Raw genomic sequence first — 16839 nt, forward strand, 5'->3', positions numbered from 1 at the left:
TCCCAGAAACACTTGTTTTACTTCATATCAAATATATAAATTATATAATTAAAATCATCAAAGGCTGTTTTTGGATGTCAATTTTAAATAATTTTTTTATCTAAAAGATTTTTAATTTTTTTTTAAATTGAAAATAATAATACATTTTTGGAAAATTAATCAATATTTTCATGTATTTGTGCAATATTTCAGTGGTGATTACAATGCTTTCAATGTGTTGCAATAGGTACTTGAGGCACTTGATTTTATGATGGCAGTGTGTAATACCTGCAATATTCATGTATGCACAGGCATTTTATTTCCATACAATTTGTTCAGATCAGTGTTTTTAAGCTGACACAATAGGATAAAATAGTTTTTCTTATTTTTGTGCATTGTCAGTAACTCAGGGTGATTTATCTTTAATGTTCTCACTTACAGTTGATACAATGCCGTCATTATGTTCTAATGGTTACTTTGAGACTTCTACACAGTAGTTTCAGTGAAAAGAAACTTGTTGCATTTTATTTTATGATGGCAGTGTGTAACACTGCATTTTCTTTTTTTCAGTGAAAATGTGCAAAAACACTAATAATAAATAGGATGTTTTGAAGCAAATAGTTTTGACTCAATTTGTCCTCTGAATGATCAATATCTTCTGATGAACATTTACAGCAACTTCATTTTTCATCTTTGCGTTTAATTTTGATATTAAATGGGTAGAATATTGCGATATATCACAATAATATAGTGTACTCACTCAATAATCACCCCTACTGGAAACCATATGTGAAACAACCAAGTTTTCCTGTCAAACGCTGTCATTTTATTACCCAGTTGAGTGTCATTAAAGAACATTAAACATCATTAAACATGTGTGACCAGTGAACCTTGGCCCAGGTCTGTGACCATGAAGCCCAATATCTGATAAACTATTCAGACACATTTTAACTGTTTCCACAATGGAAAATAAAGGAGCGGGTCAGATTTCTATCCCCATGAGCATGAGTCTTGTGCTTCAAAGATTATTTTACAGGTTAACCATATTTCTTCCTAGGGGAACAGATATTTCCTTATGCAGAGAAGAAGATGAAATGAAAAAGCTGTCCATTGGTTTGTTTTTAATATCTTAACCATGGTCTCTCATTTCCAACTCATCAACTGAACAGAAAACCCCTCCACAATATTGGAGATTTCCTGATCACATATTTTATCTCTCTACAAGTTTGTTTATCTGGTTACACAGAAACACACATTGACGTTAGAGCCTGAGGAAATGGCTCAGGAAGTGTTGTGCGTCAACCTTTTAGCACTTGCAGCACTTTTTAACTGCTTTAAATTTTACAATTCATTGACCTATTACAACACTGGTCCCAAGTGTAGCAACAAAGCATTAGCAGCTATTTCAAATGCATTACAATCAGCTATAAAGTCCAACAGAGCGATCCCATCAAGACATCCCCATGTAATGTGTTTAGGTAGTAATCTGCTAGGCAGACATGGGCAACTGACGACCTGGGGCCAAATGCGGCCCTCCGTTTAATTTTGTGCGGCCCCCAAATAACTCCAAATCAAAAACAAAAAAAATTGACAAAATTATTTTAAAAAACCATTCAAAATTATGAATAATTTTACAAAAGGACAACAAAAATACACAAATGTATTAAAAAATCTATGAAATGACAACGAAATACACAAAATCACAAAAATAATCAAAATGACAACTTAATTGTTCCCTGTGTTAATGCTCAGATGAATGTTGATATTGAGGCCCTCAGGTCAGTATACATTTTTGTGGCCCTCGCTGTGATAAAAGTTGCCTATCCCTTTACAGAAGGCTCAATGACTGTTCCCAATATTATAGCTCATTAATGCACGTGTAAGTTAATAAATGAAACGTACCTTCACAATGCGACAAATGAGTATGTCGTAGCGCTGATGGTTGATCCTGTGCTTCAGCATCACTTTGTTTACCATTGGGATGAAGATCTGGTACTGAAAATAAAAGGGCATCAAGGACAGCTAATCAAAGGATGTTTGTGTGCTTCATGTGGTTTAGTTCTGCTACCTCTTTCCTCTCTCCATAAAGTAAATAACCAGGTATTATGCACTTGTATTCAAACTGTGAGGGTGCCACATCAAAAGGTTCCCCTTCACATTTAATGGCAGACACGTTAAAGAGAGGGCGAACATATTTTGGGAGAGGTGCGTAAAACGTGACCTCATCCGCTGTCATAAACACTGCCCCCTGTAGCCAATGGGGGAATGACATCAGCGGTCTGGCAGGAAGTAATAAAGGTTTTCAGGGACACAGTGAGGAAGCTCCCAGTGGCTAATTGATGTCAGGAGAAGCTAACGTGCAGCTGTGGCTACCTTTTTGCCCAGCTGGAAAACCAGTGAAGAGAGCGTATCCATGGAGGTAGAGCGCAGCTCGGGCGTGCTGTCAAGTGTCCGAACAATTGGATGGATAATCCGTGAAGCGTAGTCTGTGAAGTCCAGGGACTCTGTCAGCCGGTCAAGCGTCTCCAAGGAAACCCTAAGGCAAAGAGGAAAAACAGAATGTGCTCAGCTTCACGTGAGGCTGTGAGGGTCGGAGTGTTTTTTTAACGAAATGCACATGAAACACTCACTGCTGTGAATGGAAAAGACTGAATAGAAAATGTGTTCTTATACCGAATTAAAAAAAAAACGCACACAAAGTGTGTGGGACTTACTTTCTGGCCTGCAGCGGAACATCAGAAGCATCAAACAGCTTGACAATAGGAGGCAGCAGCAAGTGGAGGTAGTCATCGAGGTTGGCACCGAACAGCTGGATGGCATTAAGCAGCTGGAAAGATGAGAAGAGTACACACCAACTCAAAGTCATAACATGTTCCATAGGTCTACAATAATTCTGCTGCAGCTGATCTATGATGAAGAACAAACGTGCTTAATACAAAATGCTTATGTGCAACATGACACAAATAGAAACAATCAATTTGGTGACAGTGTCACGTTTCCCCATGAGATTGTGTTGTACAGCTTAATTTAATTACCTACGCCAAGGAGGGAATATTTACACCTGCACATATTTGTTTGTCTATAAGCATAATTACTTAATTGATTTAACCAAAGAGAGACCTGATAACATGGGAAATTCCATAAAATTGTAAAGGGGATCCAGACAAATATACTGATTCTGAAACAGTTTTTGAAAAAATGAAAATGTCTTTTTGCCCATCATTGGCTAAATTAAAAAAATGTATATCTTGGTTCTTAACTGATGAATCTTTATGATATTTGACTCAGTTATATCAAGTTGGTTCCATAATGACCTCACCGAGTTCCATCTGGATCGGAAGCAGAATGCGCATTTCATAGCGATTTAAAAAAATATCAAAAAATTAACAACGGTATGGTTATTAATTGAGACAGAACTTTCTTCCAAGAATTTAAAGTGTTATCTACAGTTATCTAGATCACTGATCTCGATAACTGTAAATATCTGGCAAAGAGGAGATTTGGCGCTTGGCGAAGGATTGCGCTCTGAGGGGCGGATTCAAAAAAGGTTTAGTGATATTAAAACGTGTGCAAACATCACACCACGCGCTAATACCGGGGAATCATTCCATTTAGCGCATTTCCCCCTAATGAATATGCATAGTAGGCGGATCTCCCAGGAAGAGCAAAAATATGGGAGGAGGAAATGCAAATAAATTAATGCAAAGAATGCAATGCAATTCTTGAAATCTGGAACTGTTTGCGGTAATTGTTTTAGTACGGAAAAATACTACAACTGAGAAGCAGGTGCAGATACACGCAGTTGACAGAAAACACAGTGGAGATGAAAAAAGGCTCCATTGTGTGTGAGAAAAACAAAAAAAAGCTGGACGAACAGCCCCGGCGGCTGCGATGCAGAGGGTCGATGTGCAAAGAAATGGGTATAAGGATATGACCAAGGATCGATGTAGCTTCAGACGCTCTGCTCCAATCTGTGTTTTTCTCTCCATGTTTTGACCGTCAACGTCTTGTGTCGTGTTGATGTCAGGCCAGAATCAGCGGATCAGATGCGTAATTTACGCAGTGGAGATCACTGATGGCACAATGTTCACATATGAGAGTGTGCGTGACACAGCGTTTTATATGTTTATTTAGTTTTCTACGTCATTAAATGTTTGTGCAGCAGACAGAGAAGTCCATCTGCCTCGAATTTCACTTCCTCAAACGTCTCCACATCAAACGAGCAAAACGCTCATTTAAATAGGGGTGGTTTGCACCAGTTCTGCTCGTGCACTAATGAATGCTGCAATCTTTGTGAATTGTGAGGAAAATGCATCACTAAATGATTTAGGGAAGCAACTGAATTGCCACCCTTTATTTCACACCTTTGTGAATCCGCCCGAGTGCTTCTGTTAAAAAGAAAAGAATTGCAGTAATGCTTGTAATACGGCAGTGGGTAAAGATTAATGGTGTAGTGCGCAAACGTGTGCATGTATTTGTGCGTGTTGGGCAAAGGGCTGTAATCTGAAAGGATGTAACAATGTTAGATGCTCACGCCCAGAAACCAAAACCCCCCACCCTGGGCATCTGAGGCCCACATGGCGAGATGGCAGGAAGGTGTGTGTGTGTGCGTGTGTGAGCAGAGCAGCGTCTTATGAAGTATGTTTTTCTTCTACTCTTCTTTGTGCCGGAGCGCAATCCGACTCCTGCTTCACCACAACCCCCATCCTGTGCTGATTATTGCGATGTAGACGCAGACCTCCCCTACAGACAGGCCACGTCGTGGGCAGAGCTGGATTATCTAACACTCCAGACTTTGAGAGAAAACAGCACCGGAGGAGGGAAGCCTGAATGATTGCGCTGCCTCTGAATCTCTTTTTCACAGTCTGAGCCTTTAACCATGATTTAAGGTTTGAGGGTAAACCATGACAACAGCTGGCAGCAGCTGCAGAAACATTAAAATGAGTTAGTTACTGGTCTATGCAGCCTTTGAACCGCAGCATTACCAGTGGACGTCTGAAAGGTCTTAATGGCTATTGAAGAAAAACCCAAACTGAGTGAGAGTCACCTATGAGGTGTGGAGTGTCAGCAGCCTTTATCTAACACAAATTCTTCTTGGCAGTGAGAGCCAATGAAGTTAACCTCCCCACTGTGACATTTGATCTTTCCGGACAGGTTACTGTTCTTTCTTCACCAGATTTATGACACGATGTGTCACTTCCTGCACAGGGGGCTTAGCAAAGTCAGGCTAAGCAGTCTGCTGAACTTAAAATAAATACTGTCGCTGATCAGTCTGCTTTGGTTTTGCAACCAATATTGATTGCAGCCTCTGAACTGTAACTCCCCTTGATTACAGCTATATATAAAGTTTTATGTAAGAGACAAAAAGCTCACCTTTCAAATTAACTCTATTTTTCCCATATCGACCTAGCACATGGTGATGACTACATACTTTATATTGAATGCTTTTCCTCGGCTAGCAGTTTTTGATCTATTGGCAGGTAAATTTCATGCAACAGTTAAACTAAAATTCCAAATTTACTGTTGTTAAGTGGCTTGGAGCAGGAAAGATAATATTGTAGCATGAGGCAGGCTATAAAACTCAAACCCCACAGCAGCAATTCTTGACACATGACCAAACAAATGAGTGTATAATATAGCTTCTCTCAGGTTCTGACTAACGCTCACTTCTACTAATCATAACTGTACAACTGGATGTACACTGGGCTATAAATGTAAGCACAGAGCAAGAAGAGTAGTCTGTTAACTCACCTGTGTCTTTCACATGGGGCGGAACATTTCTGGTAAATTTCCACGGACTCTTAAGGTTGGGAATTTTGGGAATATTAAGAAATAAATAAAACACTTTTCATGGGCATTATGAAAAATTGGGAGTGATTATAAATAATAATAATATAAATAACAATTTTATCGAAATATTAATATTAACAGCCATGCAAAATAATACAATTTAAAAACATAACAATTCAACTAGTCTATGAATTGTCAAGTTTGGAAACTTTCAATGGGAATTAATTTGGAAAAAATTGGGGAATTCACAAAATTGAAGGTTGGCCCTTAGCAGAGATGATAAATCTTGTTGGGAAAATATATTTTAGCATACTCTAAAATATCAGCATCAGTTATTAATTAAGTAATTAAATTACCCCCAATTTCTGGTTAATTCAAGTAAGTAATTTCCATGAAAATGTTCTGTTTTTTATTATTAAAAGCTTCCTGAACTTAAGTTCCTCTGGAAAATTACCAGTAATTTTCTGTCTCTTTACAACCCTAGTTGCACATCATTCGACCGTGTTTGAGCATCCAAACCCAATATTACACCTCCATCATACTGTACCTACATCAGATTTTAAGGTGTTGAGACACATTAAAACTGAAGATCAACTAAAATATATTTTTACTTGTAAAATCTTCATTTACTATTAAAAACTAACCATTAGGAGGAGAGAAACCCGTATGGCATGAGCCGGGCTGTAAAAATATCCTCACAGCTATGTTTCTTGATTTATGACCACAAAATGAGATTAAATAGAAGCAGAATCTCATATAAAGAGGCCTGATTTTGTCTCTTATGTATTGCTGAGGCCGTACTTACACTGTGCAGGTAGCACAGTATTTTTGGCCTGAAACAATTTATTGAATAAACGGACTAAATCAATTGAGAAAATGCATCAGTTTACAGGACTCCAACACTGCTAAACAGACTGATTGTGCTAAATGACATTTAAAACTCTTGCAGTCAGCTGCAGATTTTGGAAAATCAAGATTAAAGATTCATTTCATGCAAGCTATTTAAAATAAGATGTTGCCCCTGAACAAATACAGTGCAAACAATAGGTCTGAATAGAACAAACCACAAACTGTAAACCTAGCAGCCAAGCTTCTGCAGTTTTATGACTGTAGTGTGAAGAAATGATTATAAAGCTGAAGTGTTTAATCATTAAAACCTGCTGTATGAATGAAAATCAGTACTGGTACTGTCAGTATACCCCAGACATGGGCAACTGTCTGTGTCTCATTTACTTTGTGGCATGTGCAGCCACAAAGTAAATGAACAAAATGACTCAAAAAAAAAACACATTACAGAAATACACAAAAAAACCACAACAATCCATCCATCTGTTTTCTGACCCACTTCGTCCTTGTACAAAATGACAAGAAAAATTCATAAAATGACTCAAATGAAAACATTTTAAAAGTGGACACAGATACAAATTGAAATGTATTTTTTTAATCACAGGAGACAAGGACATTCTTAGAATATGATTACATGAAGTAAAGTTACAGTTTAAGTGTTCCTAATGATTATTCCCCTGTAACCTTGCAGCAACATATCATGTTTAGTGTTAACCTGACCAGAAAAATATGATCTCTGCTTTCATCTCACTTTGAAGGTTATAATATAACTGTGACCTGAATTTTATTCAAATTTCCTTTTCCAAAGAAGATTTTTTTCATCCACTCATAGAACACACCCACGAACAAACCACAACCCCACAAATCACCCAAAGCAATCTGATTGGCTGCTGCAAAAATGTCAACCAATGGTAATCACTTAAACCCAGATACAGTATGTCATCATCATTATAATTCAAATCTTTGGATTTGAACAGCGCGGGTCGCTGAGTCACCCCATCGTAATGTACTTTTATATTTTCTTTGTAATATGGGTCGCCAGTCAGGGGTTTTAGCACATAGCCTATTAGTTCTGTGGACTTGGTGAAGTCCGTTTGGTTCGTCGTGTTGTTTGCTAGGGCATTAGCCGATGGTAGTATGTTCGCGTTATGTGGTTTTGATTGGTAAACTCTGTTTTTATCTTTCACGATGAGCGGAGAAGATGCGTCCGTTTTTAATGGAGTGTTGAGTTCTGAATTATGGCAATTTGTTTTTATTAGCCAGCCTAAGATAAAGGATTTGGGGATAGCAACCATTTCGTTCCATAGATATTGGCAGAGTATGCTGATTGTGTCATTGCGCACTTCAACCATTTGGGTTGCGGTGAAGGTTAAGCCTAGTTTGTAACATAGGGCTGAGGGCTGAAAAAGGGCCAGGGGGCACTTGAGCGAGACGTGTGCATCCACGGCCTGTGGTGATATTCTGCTGTTGGACTCGATCACGACTTCACACATTTCAGGGGAAGAGGGGAAGAATAGCGAAAGTCAAGTTTGGGTGGCGGGCGTCAAGTCCCGGGGGAGTCGTAACTTTTGGTGATCGCAAAATATTGTTTATTGGGTCCAGTTAAATGTTCAACCGGAGCATGTCGCTACCTATGTACGACTCATGAGATAGGTTAGGTACGATCAGGAAGCTGTGTTTTAACTTTCTGTTGACTAAGTAATGGTCAACACCTCAGCCCATTACGTGCGACCGTTAAACTCAAGACCTACTTATTTGCTAAAGCATATACCGTGAAATAGCGTCAACTTAAAGAGGACAGGGTCTCATCTGTAATTAATACTTAGATCATTACATGCGCCCAGTACAAGACGAAGTCTCGTCTGTAGTGGTAGTATCTCAGACCATGGCAGACGCCGCAAGACGTTTGACGATAACCTAACCATTAAAAATGAAGCCCAAAACCATGCGGGCAGACCTGCTAATAGTGTATCATGTTTTGCTGCAGTCTGTGCCTTCTCCTTGCTCTTCTCTCTCTTTTCCATTTCAGGTGTCTTGATGCTGGAGATGGACGTACCTTCTATCCTATTCTGTTCACCCTGTCCACTAACCCAACCAGTCAAAGCGGATGGCTGCCACCTCTGAACCTGGTTCTGCTGGAAATTTCTTCCTATAGAGTTTTTTCTTCTCACTGTCGCTAAATGCTTGTTCATGTGGATCTTGTTGGGTTCTTTCTTTCTTACTATGGACTTTATATTTTGTTAAGCACACTGAGATGACTTTGTTGTAATTTGCGCTATATAAATAAAGTTGAATTGAATCACAAGAGTGCAGGCACCTATGGATTTGAGAGGGTCCTGGCAAGCAGGAGCAGTTGGAAGATGATCAATGTTTTTCTCCCAAGAAAGCTGTGGATCAAGGCCCAAAATGAGGTTGAATAAATCTTGACTGATGGGTGACTTTTCTGACCAAAGAGTTACAGTCAAGCCCGTGACGTGGTGATTAGGGAGTTCAAGACCACCCGTGGCTAGGGGGCAGTGCGGTGCACCACCTCTTTTGGAGTTTCATTTTTTTCTCGAGTATAAGTCACCTTTTTGAGCCTGTAGTAGGCAGCCATTTTGGGGGTATCACTTTGTAAGGGCAGCGGTTGCCAAACTTGTGCCCACAGTTTCAAGTTTTTCAGGTCGATTAGTGGTTTAAATCGATTGAGCATATCCATCCCGAGGAGCAGGGGGATCTTGTTGTGATTTGAGATGTAGATTGGGTGCCTGTTTCGTGATGGTGATGATGTTATCACCAAATGATTGAATGTCAAGATGGCACTCTTGAGTTGTCCGTCTTATGTTAGAAATCCCAGCAAGGCTGTGCAATTCTGCAAAGACGGATGTAACATGATGGAAATGTCTGCACATGTGTCAAGAAATGAGAGTTGAGGAAAAACATGTTTGAGTATGACAGGCATGTAGAGTTTGTGTGCATCTCTCCTTTCGTAGAGGTTGAAGGGCCTGTGGGTCGCCTTCGCAGGAGGCGGGCTCTTTGAAATTAAGATGAGCTGGTGCTTGTTTTTGGACCAGTAAGACTGTGCGGGGAGGGTGTTTGGTGTTTTGTTCTAATAAACTGAATCAGTGAGACAATTGTGGAAATCAAAAATTTAGTGTTGGACAACATCAGGATTATGGCAAAAAGCCAATATAGAGCTTCTCTAGTTGAGATAGATCTTTACGTTTTTAATAAATTCACTATGAAAAAAACCCAACCTGATCAAACAATGTAAGAATCTAATCTATTGTTATCTATTTTAATGAACTTGGGTATTAGTGGGAGAAATAAATCTGCTCTGAAGGAATTTTCTTATTTCATCAAAGTCGCCATGTATAAATCCAAACAAATCTATCTACTGCATGATGCATTCAAAAACATTAAAAAGAGCTAATTTTATTTGAATTTATGGTACTATTTATTATCTGATAGAAGTAGAAACCAGAGACTTGTTAATGTATGGAATGGCCAGATTCATTGATTTAATCATTAGTAGAGAAATAAGAAAGAGATCATTATTAAAAAAGCTGTCAGAATGGAAGCAAAAACAGTTTGCTTTGGATGTCCGCTATAAACCGAGCGCTGTGGTTCAAGTTTTAATAAAGATGTATTAGTAAATGATTCAGAAAGCAGCACAAAGCTCACAGAGGCCAACAGTAACAGGACGATTCCACTCATATAGAAGGCCCCAGCATGCACCGCTTCTTTTAACTAGTGTTTTCAAATGACTCAAATACACTGCACGCCGCAGAGCCAGCAGTAATGGCACCATTAAACAGCTTCCAAGCAATATTTTTTATTTGTTACGCCTCTGCCGAGGGCTGGGAGGCCCTTTTTTGTTGCAGAACGCAGCATGAGCATGATTTCCTATCCAGCCGTGCTGAAAGCCCTTCTGTAACCTGTCGATTTGTTACTCCCTTTGCAAATTTTTTTTCCCGTCTCGCTTCACTTTTGACATTTATGTTCCCGATCTCATCACTGATTTATTTTACCGAGGTTTTCTAGTTGCACACCCTTTATTCTGCCTTGTATTACAACGCAGTGATCTCATCTGAACTGAAACTCCATATGTCGCAGTAATTGTCCTCATAAATAGCAAACAAATCTGACTTCAAACTGCTTGCACATGCAAAACCCAAAAGGGAAAAAAAAGTACAACAGTGCTCACTGTTGAGATGATGCTTTTGTCATCTGAGGCGCAGATGCACAAGCCTGTGCACACACACACACACACACACACACACAAAGCACTAACCTTAATGGTCACACTGCGCCCTGTGCTGTTGTCGTGCATAAAGACGCGCAGCATGTGAGGGATGAGCTGCGGCAGATAGAGCTTAAACTCTCCACCCAGTGCCACCACAATCTGTTCAATGAGGAGGATGATGGTGTTCTGCATGGGGTTGTTGGGGGTCCAGTACTCCTACAGCACAAACCACACAATACACACATTAGTCACAAAAAACACCAGTAAGAAACATCTTTAACTATCACATTTTCTATATTCCTGTCAGCATTTAGAATAATGACCCATCTGATCATTACCACAGGCAAAAACTAAGGATTTTGTGTATTTTTCTTTGACATTTAATGTTTTTGGGAGTTTTTTGGTGTATTTTTTTAAACCATTTTATCACATTTTTCTTTTTCTTTTTTTTTTACATTTTCTGTGATTTTATGTATTTTTGGAGTAATGTGAGGTGGCTATAAAGTCACCTTAAATGTTTTTTGTTGTTACTTTGTGTTTTTAAAATAATTTTGTTTATTTTTTGGAGTATTTTTGCGTGTTTCTGAATCAGTTATTGTGTTTTCAATCTCATTTTGTGCATTTCTGCCTGTGTTTGGTGTATTTTTCTGTGGGTTTGTGTATTTTTTAGAGTAATTTGTAGTGGTTAGGAAGTCATATTGGTTTTGTTGTCATTTTGTGTGTCAGTCTTTTCTTTATTTAATTTTAAACAATTAATTTAGCTTTCAAACTCCTTTTGTGTGTGTTTTTGTCTGTGTATTTTTATGTGGTTTGGAAAAAAATTGGGAGTGTTTATGAAGTAACAGTATGTTTATGTTGTTCACTTTGTGATTTTAAAATGATTTTGTGATGTGTCATTTTTTATTTCATTTTCAGTTTTTCTGTCATGTGTCAAATAAACATCTTCAATTACAATTTTTGGGGAATTCAATTAAGGGGCTAGACAAAATCAGATCTAGGACCGCCAGTAGCCTGTATTTAATGTAGTGCTTTTACAAGCTGTATTACTTTTTAATGGCAATATCAATGTTATATTCTTACTTTTAATAAGTAGTTTTGAAGAAGCAAGATAACTTTTTATATGATCTTCACTAAGCCTTTTAAAAGGCCTTGGGCTCTGTCCTTGTGAGTCACAAAGTAAATGCTGTGTTAAACGTATCTTCAGGTAGTTTTGCAAACTGTTATTTTCACTGGAATAATTACATTTATTGCCAAAAGGAAAAATGTGTTGCAGTCTAGCAGTCTGGCCTTTTACTTTTAAATTACTTCTCCCAGTGCCCTGCTGAGTCCACCTCTGGTCAGGATCAAAAAGTTTCATTTTCATTTCATTTTTCTTTGAAAAATATGAAAAATTCACAATCCAATCCCTGATGGAAAGGCAACCAAATCCAAAGGGAATGAAGCCGTAATAATGCGAACCCCAAAAACCTCATTGAAAAGGCCTGATGTTCCGTCAGTGATCCCTGTTTTGGCTTCAAAATGAGGTCATTGTGGCGTATTAGAGATGCAACTACCAGTTGTTTTCTTACCGGGTAAAATCTAGGTCGTCTAATATTGTGTCACACATTTTCCATGAAGAAACAATGCAGAAAGAACCCTTTAGGGAATATATAAAAGTCTGCAGTACAAACGAGCCACAGCTCCATCAAACAAATGTGACTTTTACCTGAAAAGCGTTTGTTTGTCACTAAAAATGATGTCCTGAGGAGTTCAATTCCCATATTAGGTTATAAATCTTTATAATATAGATCTGTCTAAGGCATTGCCTCATGCAGCCTGATCTGCTACTCAGTTTGAGTGGTTCTGCAAAAACTGTGTCAGCATGCGTTTCCATCAATGAGCCGAGTGTGTGAGAAAACGCCTGCACACTTTTCCCTCAGGAAGTACAAATCTTTCTCACTGCGACACTGACTGGGCGCAAGTTTTTGCGGAGCCTGGGTGGGTGGCGAGATATTCAAACTTTTTTTTTCCAATCAGTGAGGCACACAGTGTGTTTGTGTGGAATCATCATGGCAGCGTGGATCTCAGAGGGGCACCGCTACTGCTTGCTTGAAGTTGAAGTTGGAGCTTTAAGTCATGCAACATGTCAATCAGTTGATGGGCTTCAGCTGTGAGCGCTGGCAAAGGTGTTTAGTGGGTGATCAGAGGTCTGCAGCAGCCCCCAACTTCCTGCTCTGTGTAAGTGGAGCAGGAGCACGATCTGAATGGCTATTCCAGCCTCGTCGTCTGGATCCAGCAGCCGAAAGGTGGCAAAAATGAATAGATTCTTTGTTCAGTCATTTCTTAACTCAGAGGGACTCCATGAGGCACCGAAGTTTAACTTTTACCTTCTCCAGGAAACGTTACCTACACGTGTCAGTATGTTTTCAGAGCAGTTATCTGATAGTTCGGCTCTTGCTTTAGAATCAGTTGATGGACAGGACTTGTTTGTTTAACTATGAGTAATATTTCGTGAGAAGACTTTCCACATTATGTGATTGAGTGAAATTCAGGGATCATCAGTAGTTCCACCAAACAGTGAAAGTAGAAACTTAAAGGAGAGCAGCCGCTACACCCAAAGGTGTTTAATTCCATACACTACGATGTGGAAAATAATATGTTTTAAACAGAACAGATTGGAGGTTTCATTATGTTTGAGTTACAGCCTATTAAATGTGAGAACACTTCATTCTGTAGGGGCTCCCATTTTCCATTTCAAAATTTCCTCAATTGTGTTATCAGGGTTTACCAATTTCTGCCAAGTTTATGCTTTTCCATTCGTTTCAGTTTCATCATTTTTCACGGTTTAGATGACTTTACTGCAGGGTTCCTACAGCTTGAGTCAAATAAAATTCAAGACTTTTTAAGACTTTTTAATGCTATTTGAAATTAAATTTAAGACTGACTTCACAGTAAACACAATTGAGGGAAAAAAAATGCCACATCAATTACAGGGTTAGGGTCATTTTTCCCAGTGTCTAGTGCAGACGTGCAACTAGCGGCCCCCAAAGAAAACACATAAAAATACACAAAATGACAGTGAAATACGCAAAAAAACAAACTAAAATAATCCAAATCACACAAAATGACTACAATAATAGCCAGAAATCTATTACACAACAAAAAAACGTTAAGAAACGCCATTAAGAAAAATCTTCATTGGACAGGCAATTTACTTTAAATTTCCCCATGTTGTTAAAAGTTCCAAGCACGGCCATTTATTTTCAAACGTGAGACTAATTATAAATTTCATAAAATCATCTTCATGTGTTAAAATGTAAGACTTTTGAAACATTGATTTTAAGCATTTTAATGACAATTAAGGCCTTATTTTTAAATCTATGATGACTTTTTAAGGATCCACAGGAACCCTGTACTGACTATTAAACTTCCCAAAATTATACCAAACATGATAAATATGGTTAATAGATTCAACTACGCTGAAATCACGCAAGATTATGAAACCAGAGCTTAACATGTCCATTAGCTACATTGCTAGACCCTCAGCCACCTGTTTAACCGGACAAATACCAAGGAAATATGTGATATGGTCCCAAAACAATATTTGTGAAACCCTTTAATTACAGCTAACCTTTGAATCACTCATGTTTTGCACAAAGTCCCACAACGCCGTGTGATTGGCGGTGTATTGCTTCTGCCGCGATGTGTCACCAGGTAAAATGATCACCAGTTCCTCTAATACACTAAGAAATAAACCTGTCTTTGTACCGGAGCCTGTTCACATTGGAATGGAGTCATAGTATTCTGAACCACTTGTTCTTTACAACACATTAAAAACATTCATTTTCATTCACATGATCACTTGTGGAATGTTAAAGCTGATATCTGGAGTTTCTGAGAAATCTATGTTTATGTACGATTCTTTTGAAACGCGAAAAAATACCTAACTAGACTTTTACTATGGTCTTCTGCCGGTAGTCATTCATAAACGTCAATGTACACAAGTCCCGCCTTCATCCTATAGACCCCCTATACAAATGGCAAATTGCGCCGCGAACGCCCAGCCAACAGGCTTTGACTGCCTGTAGTGGAGAATGTGAATGCGCGTGCATAAACTGTGCACAAAAACAAAGCAGCAAACGGGTATCACTCTAAGCAGCAGAGCATCATGGAGGAGTGCTCCGAAAGTCCAAAGCTTCTACTAAAAAACTATAGAAAAGTCCAGGTACAAAGCTTGCGGATAACAGTCTTCGTGACCACAACAAAATTTATCTTGGAGCTACTTTTCAAAAGTGGAGGGACTTGCGGCTTTTAAAAGGATTCCAAACGGACCCTGATTTGGCAACATTTCTCATGGTAAACATATTTTCATCAAACTACCATAAGAGTTTTATTAGTGAAAAACAATACTACACGTGTTGGTGCGTTAAAACGTTGTTGTTATGAGACGTTCGCTTTTTAATTTTCTCTCTTTTCATCCTCCGGATATCAGCTTTAACACATTAGGCAAGATTTTGAACAGAAGAATGGGCGGACTTGGACATGTTCCTCCGTTTTTCATATTTTCTAGACATTCAATCAACCATTTCCCAGTGAAAATTAGCGTGTAAATGTGTGATCTTGTTCGAAAACATGCAATGGAGGTGTCTGTGTCATATTGGGGCCCAATTTAAATTTTTTAAAAAGAGAGAGAGAAGAAAAAACAAAAACAGCTCAAATTGTGTTGTTTTTCTGTTCTTTTTGACACTACCACAGAAAATTGGAGGCCCTAATTCTGGTGCTTTGAGCAAAAAAAGGCAAGCCTGGCACATAACTCACTACAATTAGAGATCTCAGATGTTTGGATGACTTTGACTACAAGAAAGGATTAATTGATGGGTATTTCAAGAGAAGAACAGTCCTCTTTGTTACTCACTCTGATGAGGGTGAAGATATCATCCATGTAGGGGCGGATGTGAATCTTCACAAAGCACACCACCATTCCCATCTGCTGGAAGAGGAACTGGAAGGACAAGACGCAGGAACTGTATAAACAAATAGCTTAATTTGCATTCAATCCCCCACGATCCATTAATATGCATTTGAACAAAGATGCTGGTCTTTACCTCTAAACAACTATCAGAAGAAAAGTTCCTGTTATTAACTGTTCAAGTGTCGATGTCTGCACATTGACTCATCAGCTTATTTCTGATACATGTTTGAGTCATGTGCTACCTACCTCTCGGATACTGGCATCGCAGACCCGAATAACGTTGAGGAAAGTGGGCATGACCTGTGGCAGGAACTGGACACACTTAAGCCCCAGAGACTTGAAAATGAAGGTCACAGCCTGGACGACCATCGTGTGGTGGTTGGAGAGCGATGGGTCTCGAAGGATCCGCATCAGAGTGACGATTGCTACGGCGGGGTAAAACTCATCCAGAGGGAGGTTGCCCATATTCACCAGCATTTCACTGGTGCTGTAGTCCGCTACGGAGGGACGGTAAGAGTATATTGTCATTATTGTTTCTAGAAATTTATACTGGCATGCTTGAAAAACAAAAGTCCCTAAAATAAAGGTTAAAAAAAACCTAATCCCCAACACAAAACAGACAACATTATGTTCCTATAACAATAAAGGCAGCAGATGCATGATATTAGTGTCAGGAATATTGGAGTTTATTCTGTCGCTGCAAAGTCAACGCCAACAAATGCCGTCACCTGTCGTCGACTAAAATTTTGAAATGTAGAACACGCTGGTGGCTAAAGAGCTGCTGTTTACCTGTTAATGGCAATGTGCCGTGTGCGTGCTCTGACTGAAACACAAAGGAAAATGACTGAAACCTGTTGGCACGCCAAAATAAACACAGGATGTGTTTACTCGTGCTGTGCCATTCAGCTGGTTTTGCTTTATTACGTACGTACGTTGCTTTATTTGTACGATCTTCTGGACATTTCTGCAAAACAACATCCAATACTCACATTGGAATATTAGCTCAATGAGCACTGGATCAGATATTATTAATTAGCGTATAGCCGGC

The 16839-nt window shown here is 38.9% G+C and overlaps 1 protein-coding gene across 1 annotated transcript in view; it reads right to left on the reverse strand.

The window, feature by feature from the left end:
• Nucleotides 1-16839, reverse strand: part of mtor (mechanistic target of rapamycin kinase) — a 145916-nt gene that overhangs the window by 107264 nt on the left and 21813 nt on the right. The window contains exons 19-24 of the mRNA XM_028452859.1: nucleotides 16038-16288; nucleotides 15735-15821; nucleotides 10889-11056; nucleotides 2694-2806; nucleotides 2353-2515; nucleotides 1882-1974 (exon numbers count right to left, since the gene is read on the reverse strand). Of these exons, the coding sequence (XP_028308660.1) occupies nucleotides 1882-1974; nucleotides 2353-2515; nucleotides 2694-2806; nucleotides 10889-11056; nucleotides 15735-15821; nucleotides 16038-16288 (875 nt within the window). The remainder of the gene's footprint in view (nucleotides 1-1881; nucleotides 1975-2352; nucleotides 2516-2693; nucleotides 2807-10888; nucleotides 11057-15734; nucleotides 15822-16037; nucleotides 16289-16839) is intronic.

This window comes from Gouania willdenowi, chromosome 7, assembly GCF_900634775.1.
Source record: "Gouania willdenowi chromosome 7, fGouWil2.1, whole genome shotgun sequence".
Classification (NCBI taxonomy): domain Eukaryota; kingdom Metazoa; phylum Chordata; class Actinopteri; order Blenniiformes; family Gobiesocidae; genus Gouania; species Gouania willdenowi.